The sequence below is a fragment of the Osmia lignaria genome, chromosome 9 (assembly GCF_051020975.1).
Source record: "Osmia lignaria lignaria isolate PbOS001 chromosome 9, iyOsmLign1, whole genome shotgun sequence".
In the NCBI taxonomy this organism is placed as follows: domain Eukaryota; kingdom Metazoa; phylum Arthropoda; class Insecta; order Hymenoptera; family Megachilidae; genus Osmia; species Osmia lignaria.
In genome coordinates this window covers 10538966-10559984 of record NC_135040.1, presented here as the reverse complement: position 1 = coordinate 10559984, position 21019 = coordinate 10538966, and the positions used below count along the sequence as shown (strand labels likewise).

Sequence of the window (21019 nt, the reverse complement as noted above, 5' to 3'; positions counted from 1 at the left end):
CCTTTGCCATGGTTTTGCAAACGATCTAACCGATCTCCGCGCGTTCCGCTCGTTTTCCGCGTCGGCAGAGCGCGTAACTCCATCCGCGTGGCCGTTCCTCGACCGTTCGAAGCTCTGCATTATTAGGTATGTTAATGATTTCCTGTTCGGCAAACATCGTGGTCACCGGATAACTCACCACCACCGCCACCGACGTCACGATCACCTGGGACCGCCTTGAGTACATTTGCCGACTTAATCGTAATGCCGAGAATAATTGGCCGTGGATCGCGAGTTAAGAGGTAACAAACGATCGGCCGGGATTAACGAGAGACGAATAAGCTGGCAACGGCAATTGAATGCACACCAGCTCGGCCAGCAGTTACGTGGCTCGAGGCGATGATAAATCTGAGAAGCATCGAGCCAACCGTTCTCTCTTTCTCTCTTTATTCTCGTACACTTTCTATTTCTCTCTTTCTCGCGAGTCTATCGTTCCGCGGGAGATAACTGATTAATCGTTGCGTTGATATCAGCCTCTCCGGAAGTTGGCTTTGCTCGGTTTCTGATTCCTCTATAAGAGAATGCGGTTAAGATTGGTAAGGTTAAAACGTGAAAAGTTGTTCGGTATCTACGGTACCTAACAGTGGAAACGGACATCAGTGGTAAGACACATTAATTCTCAGACGTCGGAACGTTCAGATAACGATAGCTTCGATCTAATTTTAATTTCACGTAGCATTGATATTATATCAACTTTGTAAGATAACTAGTGGAAAGTTTAGATTGAAAAATGAATTTACCTTCACATGTACATTAATGCGTTAATGGATGGTTGATTTTGTTTTATTCGATGGGGTTAATTGCTAGAGAGGGGTTGAACTGTTCAGTAATCACGATGGAGTGGTTTCGATGGGAAAAATTCTAACCATAAAAGCACATCATTTTCACAGACATAAAATTCGAGTCTCCTCGTCTCGGTCCCCGAGATCTTTATATCCAAATAAAGCTGGCTCGGTTACGATATTTCAGATGAGATAAGGCTGAGAAGGTCTCGTTCATTTTACCAAGTAATTAGCGGAGGTTGTACGGTCTTGTCAGAGGAGTGGCGCTAGTCGTTTGTTGCGACCTGAGAGCAACCATTTGCTTGGCTGCTGCGAATCGCTCGCTGAAATATCGCGCCGAAAACACGTCGTTTGGAATCTTCTCAGAAGAAAGCGACGAGCTGTGGTTGCCTCGTGAAATTATTAACATGTCATCGCCCGACACAACGTGCGACAAGGTTTTGTACAAGGATTGAGACAGGCGTTTGAGTTCGAGGTCGCCAGGTTTTGTAGAAGTATAAGAAATACGTTGACGATGTGACGTGACTCGATTAACTTTTTCATATTTCGATGTAAAATAGTGCTCGAATTGTTATCGAAAATCGCGAACCAGAATTTTATCTCATGGTGGAAAAGTCGGTCGAACTCGGGCGCAAGAATAGCAAACGTCCCGAGGGAAGAAGCCCCGCGAAAGTCGAAGTTGATCCGATGGTAGAAGTGGCTGCTGGTGCGATCGCTTTTCGAGATTAATCGACGAGATAATCGCGCACGATGCTCGCCGCCGGAACGAAACTAATGAACAGACACATAAGCAGCCTCGCTTGATTTATTGGATGCGGGGAGAGCATTACTATGGGCCGCATAGATCACGGCGTGCGTGAGTCTCGTAAATGCCCTCGAACCTTCGTTACACGCGGGGATGATCGACTTCCTTCTTATTGACAATTATGTGCGAGATGAAGAACAATTTTGTGCTATGCGGGGTGTCTCGTTGGTGCAAGGTTTATTAATTAATACCGAGGAATAGCGCAAGTCGTCAGCGTCGAATCGATCACGGTACGGCGCTGTGATTAATGTCTGACTAAAACCGTTTTGTTCTACTACGAAAAGAGACATCTGTACGAACGACGATAGAACGCATCCATCGATGAAATTTTACAGGTTATAATATTTTATGATGTTTCATGAAAACGGCGAGAGATCGGTGTACTTTTATAGGATAATAAATCAAGGCATGAAGCATAGGTGCATGAACGATAAGCCAATCGACTACGGCTTCTTTGAATGGCAGAAAATGGAATGCGAATAGACGAATATCTTCCTCTGGATTAATTCTTCTTTCCAGTTTACTTGATATATTGAATTTCTTGCAAGTAAACGAAGAAAAACTATGCGAATGGAACGATCAAATTCGCATTACTAAGTACTTTCGTCAGCTTTGTCAGCACGATTGCATTTCCCATCCGGTTACGTTAACAACCGTTTATCCCCTGAATCCTATCATCCGAGATTAAAGTTCGTGGAAGAGATAAGCTTCTTTCGCTAAATAACCCCATTTGTTCCCTCAATAACCATAATCGTCGATCAGAGGAATTCTAATTCCTAATTTCTTTATCTTATTGACTGCTATGGGGATCGCAATTTTGTATCATCCACAGCGTCCAGGATACTTGTTGGAAAGGAAACCGTATTTTTTCTTATCTGAATATAATTTCGTACGGCACAGAACGTATTGATACGTTAAACCGTGCAAGTTATTAAACTTCATCTGGCTTCAATTAAACAAGAATCCGCAACTCACTGTTCAGCAAACGTACCGACAGGAGAACAAGAATCGAAGTTGAACGCGAGGAAGTCTGGTTTCCAGCCTCGTGTCCGCTTGTCAGCTTTCCATTCTGATAAAATCTCGTAATCAACATCGGCGAAAGGCCACCTTCAGGAGCGTCGTACATCACGCGTGATATTCATAATAGTCACCGTGTCGTGATTTAAGTATACACCGATGTGCTCGTGTACGAACGAGAGCGGGTCAAGTGCGTTTCTCGGTGTCTGCGAACCAGACACGAAAAAAATCGCTGGTGACAATCGTGTTTCCATTATCGTAGAAACTAGTAACAAGATGGCAAAGTCAAATTTCAGTTGAGAAACAATTTACAACTTTCTAATGTTCTTCTACTTAATTTCACTTTCTCTACGTTTGTGAATTTATATTTCCATCCACGTTCACTTTAATACACTTTACGGTTCGCGTATTTCGAGTTAAATGTTAAAAGGCTAGTCAAATGTTAAATCCGCGTTAGAATCGTAATGCTCATTATTCCATCGCCATCGAGATGGCAAAAAAGCGCGTGTTAATTTCGCCGATTCCGTCACCTTAAAACGAGGAAGAGGATCAACTGTGAGAACGAGCGCGTAATCAGTATGTAACTGTTGTACGAAGCGAGAGGAAGCGCAGAAGCGCGGGCGGAAAAAGCAGAGGGATCAACTTGCACGGCTGGGTAGCTGGAAGCGAACGAGCGCATCCCCGCGTCTACTCGGTTTGGCACGTTGCTATTAGAATCGCATTAGACGAGCCGGAAGGCGTTGCTGGCAATGAATCATGCCACGACCTCCTGGGTTAACGGCCGAAACAATTTCTTAATTGTTTCACCTGGACGCGCGAATCGAGCGGCAGCACGCTTCGATTTTTAATAAACGCGCCAGCGGAAAAAGCAACCTCCTCGCTTTTGCTTATCGTCGATAATTATCGATGGATTTATGACCACACGCAGGGAGGTACAAAGTTGCGAGGGTACCAGTTCAACGATCGATCATCGGGATATTAATTTTCACGAGAAGAGCAGCACCGTTTAATTGGATTTGAGGTTACTCCGGTAATTAAAACAAGACACGAGAATTTCTGTTGATTTGAATCAATATTTGTACTTGCTAAGAGAAACGTAGCACGTTTTCAGTTGTTCTTTTTCTGTTTTAACAGCGGATGTATACTAAATTTCAATTATCCACCGTGGCTGACATTTCACATCTCACTCGTTATTCTTCGCAATGTTTCGCGTGTATAATAACGGTTTTGATATATTGAAAAGTCATTTGTAGCGTTCTTAACAGTGGAATAGCTAGTTGTCGAGGAATGGTAGACGCAGTTTTTCCCGGGTACTTGGTCGACGGTGTTTTATTCTCGTCGTGTGCGAGTCTCGCGAGTTTCAGAGGCGGCGTGGCGGAAATGGACGGCGCGCTATAATCAGAGCAACACAGCGATTATTATTCATGCGGTACGCGTGACTTTGTGCGCGATAATGTATGCACAATGCAGCCGCAGGGATGCGAGCTGAAATATTGGCCGGAAGAGAAATTCCACACGAGGCCGTAATTGCGTTTTCGCGGGGGAGCAGAACGACGACAACGACGATTGCGAGAACGATTTATCAACCGATCAGCGATATCTGTCGCTTTCCCGCTCCTTTTTTCCCTTTGCTTTTGCAGCAGTGCTGAATTAAGCGCGTGTATCGATATGTCCTACAAGTTGTACCGGGAAATAGAAGTCAGTAGAAGATAGAAAAGACATTTGAACGAGTATATTTTCTCTGGACATAATTGAACTCGTGTGGGAGAGAAAATATCGTGATTGACTTAGAAATAAAACAGGGTTGGCTTGTTGTTACACGCGAAAGGAAATTCATATTACTTCCTTCAAGATAATATTCGTTAATCAAAATCTATATTTTAATCTTTCTACCAAATTTTCTTCTTCTTCCGATCGTTGCCTAGTCGGCACACAGAGTCTCTCGTTTCTCCATTCATTACCTCGTTAAATCCTGCCGTTAAATTTATACATCACCTTCATCAATCTCTGCTTTCACTCGGCGTGCGCTGCAATTCGTATCGGAAAAAAGAAGGTGGTATTTAAGCATACTCGGAGTAGTATTACCTCCCAGCAGGAATGTTTAAATCTTCCGGGGAGATCGCACACGACGCGAAGTGACTCGACGCAACGCGACGCGAGGCACAGTCGAATCGAAGAAAAACCGAATGAACGAACAGAGGACCACGACTATTTCTCGCCGGCCGCGGCTTGGCGGTTTCCCGAAGTGTCGTAAATGCACGACGGCTTTAATTTACAACGTAATATTTCTCCGGTGGCAAAGTTACGCATCAAGACGGTCAATCGTGGATCCACGTTAAAGCCGAGGTCTCAATCGGAGCCGGCGTTTTCCCCGATTTAAACGAGCCGTTCCGTGCTTGAATCGTTGGACGATTTGCCAGCGCCAAGCGGGCGACTCGCTTTAAATCTTCGCAGATCCTTAAGAGCCCGTGAGATCTTTCCGGGCTCGAGGTGCTCGTCTCACCACCCACGTGGCCAGAGCTGTCGAGCCACCGATCCTTTTCATCCTAAACGAGCGATTCAAAGGCTGGACGTAAGGTAAATCCCCCGGCATAGTCACGGACAAGTCGTATATATTTCGCCTGTACCACACGCTCACAGGGTCCGAGCCTTTTTGCCCCCTCTTGTGCGCCGTGTGTGGTCCTTTTATATAATTTGTTCCCGACTTCCTCCCTCCACGCGCTCTCTGGTCCTCTCTGCCTTCCTTCCTCTTCCCTGACGATTGTGTTACGTGCTTATTTCTGGGAATGCGAATCCTTGGAGCTACGAGTTTTCGTCCTGGCGAAGACAAATAGAAACGATGTTTTGTTCTTAAATAAATTTAGGTGGCTCAGGGTGTTCGAGAAACTTGGATAACTTTGATTATTTAGGAAACAGGAGATATAACGAAGGGAAAAAAGATTGCGAGGGTTGATTAAGCGAGGATTCCTGATTAGAAAAGTGGGTTAGTTAACTTCGGTAATCGTGAGGTTTGGGAGCTCCTTACGACTCGCGCGTACAAATTCTTGTAGAAAGTGTTGAGATAAATTCCGAACGCATCATTTATCAAAGAAATCTGTCGGCGACTATTAAAGATAATGGAGCATCGCTTTATCGTACCGTCGATATTTAACGACAGGCTTTCTCAGTGATCGCCACAACAAACGTTGCGTTCCATTACCATCCCCTTTTTCGTCCCGTCACCCGAGGCTATCCGACAAAAAAATTCTGCCCGCGAAAAGAAACTTCTGGCCGGTTTGTAATAGCCCGTAATTGTAGGTGTTCCTCTGTGGGAACTCGCGTTCGTAGCGAGATACTTTTAAGCGCCATTACTCGTCGCTAAAGCCCAAGCTTACAAGCTTCCAAAGCGTGCGTTCAAAGAGGAGAAACATCGCATGGTTGCGGTTCGCGAGCGATTTCCATGGGTGAACGCGAACGTGAACGTGGAGGCGACTTGTAACTGGTTCGGGTACGAGAAGATAACGACGCGACGTCACCATGATAATCGATACTCTTCGCGATCGTCTCGTAAATCACTGGCAGCTGCCTCGAAACGGTTTCCCTTAGTACTTTTCCCTCTGAGTAGACTGCCTTTGGAACCGATCGTAAATCTTCAAGTTTGCGTGGAAGCTTTAAAAGTCGAAATGCGACCGATCTGCCTTGGAAGAATCAATTGTACCTTGCTCCATCGATTTTCTTTTATTTCCTTTGAAAGATAATTTAAATGATACGAGGAATAATTATAATCGTCTCATACGGAGAACTACCCAAGTGTTACACTCACTTATTGATGAAACTTTGCCAGCTTGTAGAGCTCGTCGAGCTGAACACGCCTATACCCCGTTTTGTGGGCAGACGGCTAATTGTTTAAAAGATATTAATAATTCATCACTGCAATTTTTATAGAATTTTAGTTATTCAAAAAGAGACAAATTATATATAAAAAAAAAAAAAAAAAAAAAAAAAAAAATTGGGAACCAAGGATTTGAACCGAGGATCTTTAGATTGTTAGTCATGTGTTTAACCACGGAGCGGATCCATGACTCGCAATCTGAAGGTCCTCGGTTCAAATCCTTGGTTCCCAATTATTCTTTTTTTTTTTTTTTTTTTTATGATAATTTTTATGTAATAGTTATTCAAAAACAGACAAATTATCATTAAAAAAAAAGAAAAATGTTGGGAACCAAGGATTTGAACCGTGGATTTCTAGATTGCGAGTTGAATGTGTGAGTTTGTCACACTTCAGAATGTAAGGAGTAACTAACTGTAATTGTTAATATCTTTTAAACAATTAGCCGTCTGCCTCCAAAAGGGGGTATAGGCGTGTTCAGCTCGACGAGCTCTACAAGCTGGCAAAGTTTCATTAATAAGTGAGTGTAACACTTGGGTAGTTCCTCTTGTCAGTGAAAGAATAATTATTCTTTTTCGTGGAAATTCATGCATCATCCAGATATCGATCTCCGCAACACCATCTTTAAAAAGATAACAAAATTATCTTCAATTCCATCTGAATTGCATTTGCAGAGTAACGTTCGTTAAATATATCCATTCATTTCCATTCGAACCGATGATCAGACAGTTGAAAAGAACAGCTTTCTACTAGTCGCGTTATTTCTAGCTATAAAATGATGACCCCGTACCGAACCGTCTGAATGCAAACGCGTGCAGACGACGGCCCTGTGACCGGTGGTTATCGGTGCACTTATCGAAGCCGTTTCACCGGCTCGATTCGTAAAGATCGACCATCTAACGATCGTCTATATTCATCCACGTCGTACCATTCAATTTTCCACGAGGAAAAGAAGGGCGGCGAACTAAGCGCCAAGAGTTCCCACGCGACTCTTTCTGATCGCGGCCTCTCACGTTTCTCGCAGAGCGAAAGATCGAACAGTCGATTTCTGTCACTTACAGGGTTCCACATAAATATTCTTAAATATTTCAGTATTTATTAAACCATCATACTCGTGGCAATTAACAGGTTGACAACCTTTTCCAGATCTTTTACGATATATTTTTTAACCAGCTTCGAAAAAGGAGGAGGTTGCCTTTTGCATTTTATAGAGTACTTCTCCCAATTGGTCCCGTAAAAAAATATGTTGCAAAATAAAAATTACTTTATTCGATTTAATCCCAACAGAATGCGTGTCATAAAGAATATCATAAGCTACACATTTAAGAATAAATTTTAGAATTAATTTGCATTTTATACAGTTAAATTGCATGAAGAATTTAATGATTGATTCGTACCACTAGAAACTATGAGCCTTGCAAAGTGGCAGCGATTTCACCAGCATCGAATCTATCGACGTGGCAATATTTGAACATTAAAGAGGAAAAGGTTAATCGCTGTTCGTCGACCTCTGCGACCGAGCGAACCGTTCGTCGACGGTTTCCTCGTGAAAATCGCTCGCTCACCGTGCGCCTTTATTGTTAAGTTGATAGAAAAGCCACGATTCAAGAAAAACGTGCCAGGAGACGGTTATTTCATCGTTGAAGCCTATAATTTCGCGCGTGCTGCCAACTTTTCCCCGATAACAACCGATGAACTTATCGGGTCGCTCGATTCAATTTTCAGCCCCTTTCTGCTTTCTGTTTTAACCAGTCTCTTCTTCCCGTACACTTTACATTTTTGTTTTTAAAATCGATGAATTTAATTTTGTCGCGCGTGACACAGGCGGAATTATTAATGAACGGTTTCTTTGAGCCGCACCGGTGCCGGAACAATTGTGTAATTGCGATTCGCGATCAGTTTTCGAAAACAATCAATGAACAGGCGGGAAAAATTTGAAACACGTGGTGTGTACGCAAACTGGTCGTATTTCATGCGGCGAAGTCGGTGCTTATGAGTGCCCCCCGCGGCTTTTATGCGCGCCGCGTTTGAACAATGAAAACGACTCTACTGAAATATTGTAATGGTGGAGCATGATGCATCGACGCGGTACCCTCTGTTCTCACGCGTACCAGGATCCACTGTGTTCGCGTGTCTTACCGGAAGTATCAGTCCTCTTGCGCGTTCCTCGTTGAATAGTTGAAGATTAGAAAACGGTGACGGGATCTTGATGGATTTACAATGTACTTTACAATGGTATTTCTTTGAATCACATCTGCAAGAATTTACGTTCAAATACCAGCGAATGATGAAGACGTAATAATTATTCTATGTAATATTACTCTTTCAAGTAGCTCTGTTTTTCCTCCGGCGACTTTCAACAAGAATCGTGGACAAGCAGCTCGAGCAGGCTCGATTTGTTTGGGCCCCTGGTGAAAAAGAAAAGAATCACTCGCTGAAAAAGTTAAAGACGAAGCGAGAAGCGGCTGGTACGTTTTTACGAGGTTCTCGCAACGCGGCCAGACTGCCGTTTAACCGGCTTCATAATTGCGCTCCTTATACGTACGCGGAGATAATTGTTTTTGCATAATCGAGATGACTCTGGGGCTGGCGCGCGAGCAAAGAAACATGCCGCGCCGCGACCACGGGAGCACGCATGCACGCCGCAAACGCGTTCGACGCGCGAAATTGCATTTCGCAATGCAGACTGCATTACGCTTTCGAACCGTACGTGTCTCCCCGTGCGAAGAAGAAATCGAAGCCGAACGATTAACGATAGATTATATAACCGTGGAGCTGATTGCTACCAGCGCTCGTTTGATCATTCATTCAACACAGGATCGATCTTCCTTTTATTATAAAAGAATTAACGTTGACTATTACCATATTACAGTTAACGAAAATACCAAGTAATATCTTCCTTGTTACAACATAAAGTCGAGAATGCTGATGAGAAGATCTGTCGACGAGCAAACGAACCACGGCAGCACGGCTCGATTCAAGAAATCGTTTCCCTAGACGGAGCTTCAGGGAAGAAGAAAAGTAACGTTCCTAGCGCAAGCACGCTGTAAGCGTTCGTAATGATTGCATATGCGGACGAGATGCATACGTGCACCTGGACGAGATAGTTGTACGATCCTCTGAAGAGGAAGATGATTCCGTGGCAGCCGCCATCCGCGTTACTTCGTGACGACTATGAACTAGACTCGCTTCTATTCCAGATTACCCGGGGACATGCTCTCAGAGAGCGCTATAAAGATCGGGTAATAGGCTGTTTAATGTTAGCCTCGCACAAGCAACGAAGACTGATGGGTTCCTGGTACTTCCTGGAACGTTAACACGGCATATCTTTCTTCATTTTTTTCGTAGATCTTCTTTATTCTTGAATTATAAGGTTCGTGTCGAACTCGCACCATTGCTCTTTAAACCAAGAACAGATGTTATGCTGAAAGTAAGATGCAAGGCTCTGAAATCTTGTAGAGACGTTTTCTTCTGGTTTATCAATAGGTCAATAGCTGGAGAGTGTCAACATGATTACCAGGTGTTGATGAGATCGATTAGATAGGCATGGTTTTCGATCGAGCCTCGATGATTTTCAATTGAGATCTTCCTGAAGCACGGCTGTACACCATCGATCACTCCTTAAGACAAGCACGTGTCCGCGTGTAGTTAGTCGAGAACGATGCTGACAGAGGTTAAAGTCACCGTGAACTTAGTTTCACCGAGAGGATGCGGGCGATTCGATAATCAGAGACAGGATGCGTCTGCCTAGGGGGAGACTTGGTTGCTCGTTCGCCAACAAAGAATGTCGATAACTAAATGATTGGCAGTCTGTTAATTAACCGACGCAATTTACTTGCATGCTCTATATTTAGCCGTGGCTATCGCGGAGCCAGGGAGCTCGATCTCTCTGGCTGTTTTAAGTCTACGCGTCCTCGTAGTCCTGATGAAATTTATGAAACTTCATCTTCAATTCCACGGGTATAATAACGTTATTACTGTGCTAGAAAGAAGTTTTTCATCTGTCGGATATCGAGGGCAGGAAATAAAGTGAAAGTGTCGAGTGAAATATCTGGAAGAATTGAAAAATTCATATTTGACAGAGGTTAAACGTAAACAATTACTCGTAACTAAGCTTAAACGAGGCCATAACAATCGCACAGTCAATCCTCTATCTCACCTAACATTAATGATACACTGTCTCGTATGAACGAGCCATTTCGACCCTTCATCAACCCCCATTGTGTCTGTCACTCGTTCTACGAATCGAGCAACGATCCTTCGTATTCAGGTGAGGAAAATAAGAGACAGCCAGGACCTTAAGGGGTAAAAAAAGGAAGTTGAATCGCGACGTGCATCCTTTAGAGAGTTGACCCGGTTGGCCTCGCCCCGCGGACTGGATAACAATCGCAATAATTACACCGTGAGAACGATAATTGGCTGGCGGAGCGTGGTGGTAGGCGAGTTAATAACGAACGAGCGGCGTCATATTTTCATGAAATGTCACATCAGATAATGGCGGGTTGCGAGAGCCGGAAAAGAATCTGCGTCCGTGTCCTGGCATCGAGTGAAATTACCGTCCGATCGCCGCTCCGCTCCGCGCCCGATTCCCTTTCCTCTTTGACTCGATTCCCGATCGTTGTGCTCGGCTCCGGACCAGCCATAGACCGATAGGATCTGCTTGACGACCACGACAATGTTGAAAGTTGGCTCATTTTCTTGCTAGCCCCGTCAGAACTCGTGTCCACCGTGTGTTATCTGTCGCGTACAGGAACGCTGTTTACGGTATCTGATCGCTCGACGACGCGATGTTTGCTGTCGCATTGAACGTTTATCGACGCGAATGATGGATGTACTTGGACTCTAGGACCTAGACTCTTCTACCTTATTCTAGAAAGCTGTACGCGACGTTTTGGACGATTTTTCTTGCGTTTCTGTTGGAAAGTTTGTACCGGTAACTCGATCGAATCGTTCTCTTTGGGAGAAATTAGGTGAAGTTGTGGTTGATTGAATGGTTACAAGTTTTAGAAGCTTTAAGAAAAAGCTAATGATTTCTTGTAAGTGAAAATACATCGATCGGACCAAGCTTGACCAACATCCATTACTAAAAAGATACAAGGACGAATTATAATCTAGTTTCATGGTTTTCATTATACTTGAATTTTTCAAAAGAAAATGAAAGAAAAATATAACGTATCGATAAAACAAGAAAGGCAAGATCATTAAACCATTTCAGGAGCCAGTTGGATTGGTTTTCCTGCAGGCAACGATAACGTTAGTCAAGATAGAGCGGGAGGACTCATTTAAGACGACGATGCAATTCATTATCACGATATCTGCGATCACATGCGTAACCAGCTACCACTATGCGAGCATTCGCCTGGTGAATTACGATCGATTCATCGTGGCCGACGGTGCTATCGAGTTAATAAGTTCGAGTCCCGTTCGAGGCGACCGCGGATGCTAATTAACACGTCGGACTATCGCGATCCTCGCATCGCACGACCTTCAATCGAATTTCACATCGCAATTTTTCATCGATTCACTTGTTCAGGCATAAATTCAAAGCTTCTCATCATCAGTTTCGCGAAAAATTGCGGAAACGTTTGTTCCGATCAGGAAGCAATCAAGATCGATACTGTTCGATCGACGCAGTTGAGACAAGTAGTTAAGGGAAAGCTAGATAGACGCGCGCTTGAATATCGATGCATCGAAGGTTGATTCATCGTTGACGCGAAAGAAATTCTATTCAATTCTTGAGGTTTCCTTGTACCGATCGAAGGAAAGTACCTCGACTAACGAGGGCATAAATATCGCCCATGCATTTTCGTCTTGTCGTAAAACGTTCTCGCTTTCACGCGTACAAGAACGCATCTCTTTGGTCCACGATAGAAAAGCAGAACCCGTGAAGGATGCGCTTAATGAACGGTTCGCGTGCGTCCATGCTTCTTTGTTCGCGTCCTCTGTATCGCTGGACTAATTAACCGACGATGATAAAAGAGAAAGTGTTGTCCGAGGCTTTTCTTTACTTGGTACTTGGCGTAATCATTGTTGGCAATTCCAATTGAACCAACGAAAAACGAATGGAAGGTAGATGAATTGTTTTGGAAGCTGTTGGAAATTCGTGGTACAAGGAATTGCCAATAAAATTTATACGAAAACTGGGTGTTGGTAATCTCCTTTATTTCTTCGAAGAAGTAACAGTGTCATGCCGATTAATTTGATTTCTCGCGCGGAACGCACACGGCCGGAAACAAGTATGTCGGACGGTTTTTTCTCATTTGTGACAAGATCGAAATCGATCTCGTTCAACCTCTATCCTCGTTGGATCAGGTAAGAAGCCATTCGTGTGTGTTTCTCGGTAGACGAGCGAGTAGTAGGAACTAGGATTAACGAGGCTTCGTCAATCGCGTACACGCGTATGTCAGTTTGACGGCATCCGGTACAAGACGCCTTCATTCCAGTTTGATCGTTTATTAAGAATTTTTCCGTTCGATCGCATCGATATCCGATCGACACTCTCGTTTATAACGAACGATTCTTTGTCGTTTTCTAACCGATCTACACGCGTTTCCCCATCATCCAATTTCTCTACAATTCTGGTCGCGATTGAACCCATTCAGTCGAGGGAAGAAAACGCCTGCTCTTCGATGATATTATGGCAGACTTCCCGAGGAAATTGCGAGCTGATCGCGAGCCGGCTTAACGATCCAGAGCGAAGCGTGCGCGAGCTCTAGGAGCCGGTGAACGTTTGATTTACACGCTTCCTATCTCTAAGTATCCGGCGCGTGTTTCTTCGCGAATGCCGGTCGGGTCGAAACACACGAGGCGCGACGTAAATTGAAGGGCGCTGCATCGGTAAATCACGGTGCAGGTGAAAGCCGGTTAGTTTCGGCGGTAGATACATCTCTTGCGGACCGTTTACCGCTAATGAGACACGCGGTGACAGCCACGGGCCTCGTTTCTTATCGCGTCCATCATAAACGTCCGGCCTCTTGTCGACACGCCGATTTCCTTCTCGTTGTCGCCGTCCATTCCGGTGATTGCTCCCGCGACCTGCCACCTTATGGCGTTTCCTAGTCGATGAAATTACGCGATATTAACCGCTTCTCTTTCGTTTCATCTGTCTTCCAGGTGTGTGCACACTGTCGGCGTTCGTTGCTCTTGGGTGGACCAGAACGAAACGCATGAAGTTGTATCGTTAAAATGAATTATAGGTTGATAAGTTCTTTGATACGGACGTGTAGATTCCGTTTGAAAGGATGTAGGTTTCTTTCAAGACACATGTAGCTGGGGGGTGTTTGATTGGAAGAATTGTAGTTAGAAGAAAGTAGAGTTTCAAATAGAAAGCGAATTGATATTGCGGGATCAGAATTTGTAGACTCGATATTAAAACGAATGGCTTATGTGAACAAGGTAGCAAACACTCGTCTTCGGTTCGATTTCCTCGATTTCCAACTTTGACTACCATTAAAAGGATTTCCCGAGACAAAGCGTACTCGGCTCTCGATTCTGAACGAAACCATTGTCCATTCATTTCGCGGTATGATTGCATACTCGTATATAGCACAGAGTTCCGGAATCTGGAGCAGTTCCTATTAGACGGCGTTCCTATGCTACCGTTCCGATAGGACACGCAAAGAAAACCGCAACACGTGGCACGCGACACACGTATGTACACTCTCGTTCACAAGTAACGAGACATTTCCGAGGCTCAGTTTGAAATTTTTATAACTTTACCAATCAAATTATTTGATTCACGTTCGGATATCGAATCAGATAATTTCATATTAAAACCATGACGAAATAGTTGGCTATAAGGTTTTAGTGTAATTCTAAAACGGTGAAATGTCCCATGATTTATGAACGGGAGTGTATGTAACACGGTCGGCTTAATTAAGCCGCATTCCCGCTTCGATTGCGCAACCCTCTTCCCCTCGAAGCGATATGATCTTTCGACGCGGCGAACTGGCGAACAAGCGGCAATCGGCGCGCGTGGGAAATGCTTTTTCGCGATCGATATCGAAACGGAATTCGAGCGACAACCTCCGGGAAGGGAGATATTGGACCGCGTCGATGGTCGAATAATTTTTCTTCGGGGTTGTTCGCGATTTTATTGTCGTCGTTATTTATGCTTGGCCGGTCAAGCTGTTCGCTATCGATATCGTGCATCGACCGGGCACAATGGGCGTTGATGTATGCGCGGCAGTGGGCTTACGCGTTATGCTGAATTAATAGGCGTAATGAATTCCTAAATGACTCTGACCGACTCGAAGATATCAGGTTGATTGTTGCCTCTTACACCGTTGACGGCTGGATGTGTTTGTTAAATTGACACTGCGATTACTTTCTTGATTAGGTTTCTTTCTTTAACATCCTTTTCACCTTTGAGACTTACTTGTTGCATTACGCAATTATCATAACAAGAATTAATGCACTCTTTATTTTGACAAACTCTTGTGTTGCTTCTTTCTTTGCGTCATACCGGTCGACATTTAAGCGAAACGTCACGAAATTCCTGAAGAAGGAAGACGATAAAAAGGCCACATACCTGCGGCAGTATCTTCGTCCCGTTTAATTTCCTTGCGGTTGGTATGCAGGCAAGGTGTGAGCATTCTACCGGTCGCTTTTATTCGCGTGTTGCACTGTCTAATTGCTTACACGTTGGGCCGCGTGCATCTCGGTGCACGTGGGCGATGCGCACGAGGGTAGCATGCCCTTTGAAACGTTCTGACAAAAACTCGTGGAATCTGCCGTTCATTCTTCGCATTTTTTTCGCTCGAATCGATTGGATTCCCGTCAATTGGAAGTACCTCCGTGAAACGTAGGATAAAAGGCGGCCAGAAGAAGATCACCGTTATTGTGCATCAATAAAAGTTGAAATTCTTCTTTTGTGAAGGCGAATGAAGAAAAATATGATAATTAAGGTGGAACGAAGATTCATTTGCAAGTGTAACAATAAAGAAACTTATGACGGATTGGTGTTAACAGGGGAGAAAAATTGAATGCGAAGAAACTCTAATCATCGAATCGTAATTGTAACTACCAACTCGGCGAACCAATTAACTAATCTATCGTTTGAATAATAAGTTCAATACAACTGATGGCACGCAAAGTGGTCTGATCAGAGCACATCCAGAAGCGTAGTCGATTTCTTAGAGAAGCGTTAACGTATCTCAACTGGGATGCATCTGGTTTCTAATTCCTTTCTCGACGGCTGGCTAACGCAATTTGAATCTGATTAAATTCCGACCGCATTCTCGCTCGTCAAATTGGAGAAACCGTGGGACAGGCCAGATACGACGTAATTCGGCACGTCGCGTCGTGTTGGCTCAACTTTGGGCGTATCCGCGTAGCGTTGATTACTCTCTAATCAGCTTGATTAAAGTTCCCTCCGTGCGCGTTTCGCTGCAATTACCCTTCCTTTCGCGTGTAACTTATTTAGAGGAATTTCATTAGCCGCAATGCTTCCGGCTTACTAGTAATTAATTGTCCTTGATTGTCCCTTTTCAGCGTCTTTCCTTTGGGCTACAGATCATCGAATTGACGTGGGAAAAGGGTAACGCGAATGAACGCGAATTTTGCGTGTTTATCGGATGATCATTTATTATTTCAATATACACCGTTTATACTAATTAATTGTTATTTGGTTACAGGAAAACGAATCGGTGGTACCGGAAGGCTGGCCTCTGACGTTGGGCAGACGTGGCCTCGTGCTACAGCTAGGAGAGCTCGAAGCCTCCGCGCTACGTCTCGGGGAATGTTACCTCTGCATACGCAGCGCAGCTGCAGTTGCAACCACCTTGGGGAGCGGCGAAGCTGCCGCTGGTGAAACCGTCGAGCGGAATACCGTCGAGGTGAGTCACGTTCCTTTGTCACTTTTTTTCGTTTCAATTAGCGAATGCTTGGTCAGCCGAGCTTCCGGAGAACGCACTGATTTCATAGAAATATCAGACTGGAAAATAATATTTTTCGATTCAGATCGCAGTAGTTTGGAGAACGACGTCGATGAGGGCACCAGGGTTCCTCGGCTGGGACCGCGAGGAGGAGTTCATGGACTGGCGGGAGGTGTCTCGAAAGAGGCAGGGGAACTCGAGCGGGACGAGTAGCAGCTTGGTTGGGCCGCAATCGTCGAGTTCCTCGAAGAGTATGATGCGGCCACGGCGAAGATCCCGGGAGGAGACTCGGAGACCGCGCGAGCCAGGCTTCGTGTTGGAGCATCGTCGAGAAGAGACGCGATCGATAGACAGGTTGGAATACAAAAACTCGAACGAAGCTTGCACGGTGGACGGCGAGGTCGAAACTGGTCACGCGGTGATGAAGTCCAGGTCGACGTCGAGCATGGACACGTGGAAAGCCGGGTTGGACGGTGATCTGAACGGAATGCCGATCAGACCCGGTCCAAACAACTCTTCTAGTCTTTCTGGCGACGATGGTCGCGTCAAAGTGAAGAGGTGTGCCAAAGTTGTCTCCTCGACGACCATGGAGAAATGGAAGGAGACGACTAGGTGCGACACCAGAAGCAAAACCCTCGTTCCCGAGGACTTGAAGACACCTTTACGATTGGACCAAGCTGTTCTTGGTCCGAAAGATGGAAAGGGGTTTGGTGTCGCGGAAGATAGGTTGCAAAACGTGCGACACGTGGACGAGGTCGGCGACGACGAGTTACCAGCGTTCATTGGTAACCTCCTGGTCTCCGTGGAGAGGAAGATCGAGAGGGTCTCGCTAGACGACCTCACGTTCCCTTGTCCAGCCTGCAGGAACATCGACACCGACGATCCGTTGCTTGGCTGCAGGTGCGCCGGGGATGAATGTGGCTGCGGAGCTGGAGAGGACACTTGCGACTGTTCCTCCTCGATGAAGACGAGGACGGAGCAGTCGGCCAAGTGCTTCGAGATCGCGGGCATCAAGCACATCGACAGCGACGACGAGGAGGAAGTTCGGATGGGTTTCGGTGAGTACTTGAATCTTTTATTCCTCGAATCGAGATAATATCGCGTGTATTTTCCTCGAGTTGATAATCCCACGGTCAAAAGAAGCCCGTTCTATTCGTGTTTTACAAAACGTAAAGCGCCTAGTCGACTATTCCGAACAACTTCATACGCGGACTAGCTCGCATGATTTATCGAAGCCCTCGATGAACTTGAAATTCTGTCGGAAGCGACGCGTAGGCGGCACAGGGTTGTAAAGTGGCTACTTCACGTCGTAGCGACCATTCAAGAGCTTCCAACGCTGCTTCGATTTGCGTTTGTTATTTGTAAAAGGACCCTGACAATCGAAAAGACCGATGTGACGTTCCAGGAACGAGTTGTACCCGATTGTACCCGCGAGAAAAGCGATTTAATGCGTTCTCTCGAACGGTTCGTCGTTTCGATTCTTGAAATGGCGGATGAGACAGCGTTTCCCTTTGAAATTGCTTCACCAAGCGTAAACACGACACGATTCAGCCTCGTATCGATATTAAACAGTCGATTTGCATTTGAAGATTTTGCAGTGAATTAGAGAGTCTTGTAAAATCACGAACCGCGTAATAATTTTTAGTTCTTTTTCTTTTTTTTAAATAAATCGAGGTATCCGAGGCGCGTCTGCTCGTGAAGTTCCGTGACTCGAGCGATCTGTTTTCGCGTCCTCCCACGCTGGTCTTCCGGTATTCTTTAGCATCGCCGCCGCCGACAGGTTTGCGAAGCGGCGATCCCGGCTCCGAAACGTTCGCCACCCACCCGCTCGAGCAGCCATTAGCGGCGTGTTTGCGACCAGGTAACGCTGACTTATGGTATTTGTCTCCTCTGGATACACGGTTACGTAACGGGTAGGTAAGCAGTGCCAGTGCGGCTCGGTGTCATCGCGTAGGTGAACGGGAATCGTTCCCGCCTTTAATTCCTAGCGTGTCGGACGTTGAAAGGGATTCCTGGCATTGTTCGAATTCGAAGGTAATCGGTGAAATGGTATTTGAACTGGAATTTTCTCTGCCGATCGTGTCGGATAACTTTGTTTATGATGGAATAAAAATATCTTCGGAAGTTGAACTCGATACTTTGATACTTTGATAGTAAGGAAGTCTGTCGAATTCTCTTGATCTCACCGCCAGTGGAAGAAGGAAATAATTTATTTGGCAAATCGGTGGACAGTCGAGCGTGGGCAAAGTGCTCTCGACTGTATTATGTCCTTAAGCGAGGACGAATCACGCGAAACGGTGTGGGTCGTGGTTCGAACGATCGTGGACGAACGAGAAGCCGTACCGCACAATAGGCCGTGCGGTAATGAAACGCGACGGCCGGCGCGAACTCACGTCCGATCCTATGGCGTTAGACGAGCCACGGTGCAGCTTCTTCCATGCTGACACTGCGACTGACATTCGAATAACTTGACTTTCAAACATCTTCACCATTCTGATCAATTTGTCCCCAGGATAAATCTGAAAAGGTAGCAATTAGAAAACCTCGATGTACATAATTAAAAATTCGCGTAATTCCTTTAGGAAAGCACGCGTCCTGTCGTTTAGCGAAGCATGAAGGTAGATGATTTCTGAACGAGCTACCATATACCTGGAGATTTGATCGAATTAAAGTGTTTCGGTGTTGGAGGCCGTGTAGCACGGCTTGATTGAACGTTCTCCTCCACCGGCTGACTATACTTAGTAGCTCATTGATCGTCTCTATGGCGGTCCTCAATCATATCTGCTTAAGCGGGGAATCAAGCGGCTACCACAACAGAGGCTGTTCACCTCTGCCCGCCCGCTCTCCATGCGGTACATAATGGACGATGTTAAACGCCAGGATAAAATAGTGTCTGCGTTTCATGCTCCGTCGCTCGATCGCTACTTTCGATTGTATTCACGCCAAATAGCCACCGATTCCTGTATTCTCTTTCCTTCTACCCTCAAGATCGTTTTCAATAGAAGTATGTAATGTCTTTTTTATAATGGGTATTTAGATTTCTTTTTCTATTATAATGTTTTCCATGAATTTTGTTTATCTCTTCTAATTAATATCACTCAACGCGACGTCAACGAGTGCAACTGTTTGCGTAGACGATATTCTGCCTCGTCTATTGATTTTTCATTTCCCTGGCAATTCAATTAGCCAGCAGGACAATTGGATTAATTCAGGCCCTTAATTCCCTTGCTCCCTACAATTGAGTTAGATCACTCGACTCCGCACGCTATTTGCCCCGGCAAGTCACGGCCTGGCGGTCGTATTAAATATCAGGCATTAAGGGCAACGAGACGATCGAAACGCGAGATAAACGTGAAATTTAGGCGCGAATGAAGCCGTCGTCGCGTCGCGTCGGGTCAGTCTTCAGCCAAGCGAATAAATACCCTCGAATTACACGGACCATTACTCTATGGGTTTATTTGCCAGCGAACGAACGCCGCGAATCCCATAGGACGCGAGGAACAACGGGGCGGAAGGTCATTACTCGCTTCCTCCTATTACCAGAGAAACCCTTGGCCCTTGATAGAGTTACCGTTCATTTCGAGGGCTCGTTTCCAAACGTTTGCAATGATGGATGAATCCTGTCTGTGCCACTGTTCTTACATTTCGTTATAATTTCAACGTAAATATTAATGATTCCGTTCGAAGTGGGTGGCGAATTCGTTTCTATGGTCCGATGGAAACCGCGAGCCTCTGTCCGAGTTACTCGTAGAATTTCTAGAATTTCCTTGAACCTGACCGATTTATCCGTCGACGACTTCGCGCAACCATTATCCCGACTGTGTTTTCCATTGGAAGTTACCTGAAATCTGGCGCAGCTGGCGGAAACGGTTAAAGACGCAAATGGAAACTGGAAACGATCTTCCACGAGGCTGTTAGCTTCCACCTTCTTAGGAACGTCCCCGTCTTTTCCATCGATATCGTACGTTTTGCGCTTGCAGAAATTGCAATAAATAACCAGATCCGAGGCATTAATCTTGGTTAACCGTGAAAGAGAAGGATGAATGGAGAATGCGAACGTTTAAATCGCAAATGACGCGTCATAAAGTCCGGAAACCCAATCAGTCTTCGGTTACGAGTCAATTCGAGTCGATATTCTTATTTGATGCAGTTTTGTTCAGGAAATTCCTGCGTGATCACAACTATTACCGATAATGTTATCGATATTTTATTTGCATTATCGAATATTGCTGGGAAATAGAAACTTGCGAATGAAAATCGACGGAACGAGGGTGAAATCGCGTGCGATTTCGTTTCTTGACACTTCGTTTCACGCTTTATTGCGCGGATAAGTATTTCCCCTCTTTCTTGTCTGGGTAAAGTGATCGAATCAATTTGAATGGGAAAGGTTATACTTGTTAAAAATTGTGTTAAACGCTCGCGTTCGTTGCAAAATGTAATCGGCGATACGCGAAGGTGAAATTTTCTAAAGCGGATTATTATGCGTGGAATAATTTAATTTTATCGTGTAATTTAACCTGTCGTAATAGGTAGAAAATGGTATCGTTTAGAAGAATCGGCGAAATTTTTACAGTTACCGGATCTATGAGAATAATTCGTGGCTACGTTATTATCGATAGAGTATCGATCGTGA

The 21019-nt window shown here is 45.0% G+C and overlaps 1 protein-coding gene across 3 annotated transcripts in view; it reads left to right on the top strand.

Moving 5' to 3' along the window:
* LOC117601202 (uncharacterized) overlaps positions 1-21019 on the top strand; it is a 196239-nt gene that overhangs the window by 88662 nt on the left and 86558 nt on the right. For all 3 annotated transcript variants that reach the window (XM_034317688.2, XM_034317706.2, XM_034317697.2), the window contains 2 exons: positions 16147-16347; positions 16472-17444. In XM_034317688.2, the coding sequence (XP_034173579.2) occupies positions 16147-16347; positions 16472-17444 (1174 nt within the window). The remainder of the gene's footprint in view (positions 1-16146; positions 16348-16471; positions 17445-21019) is intronic.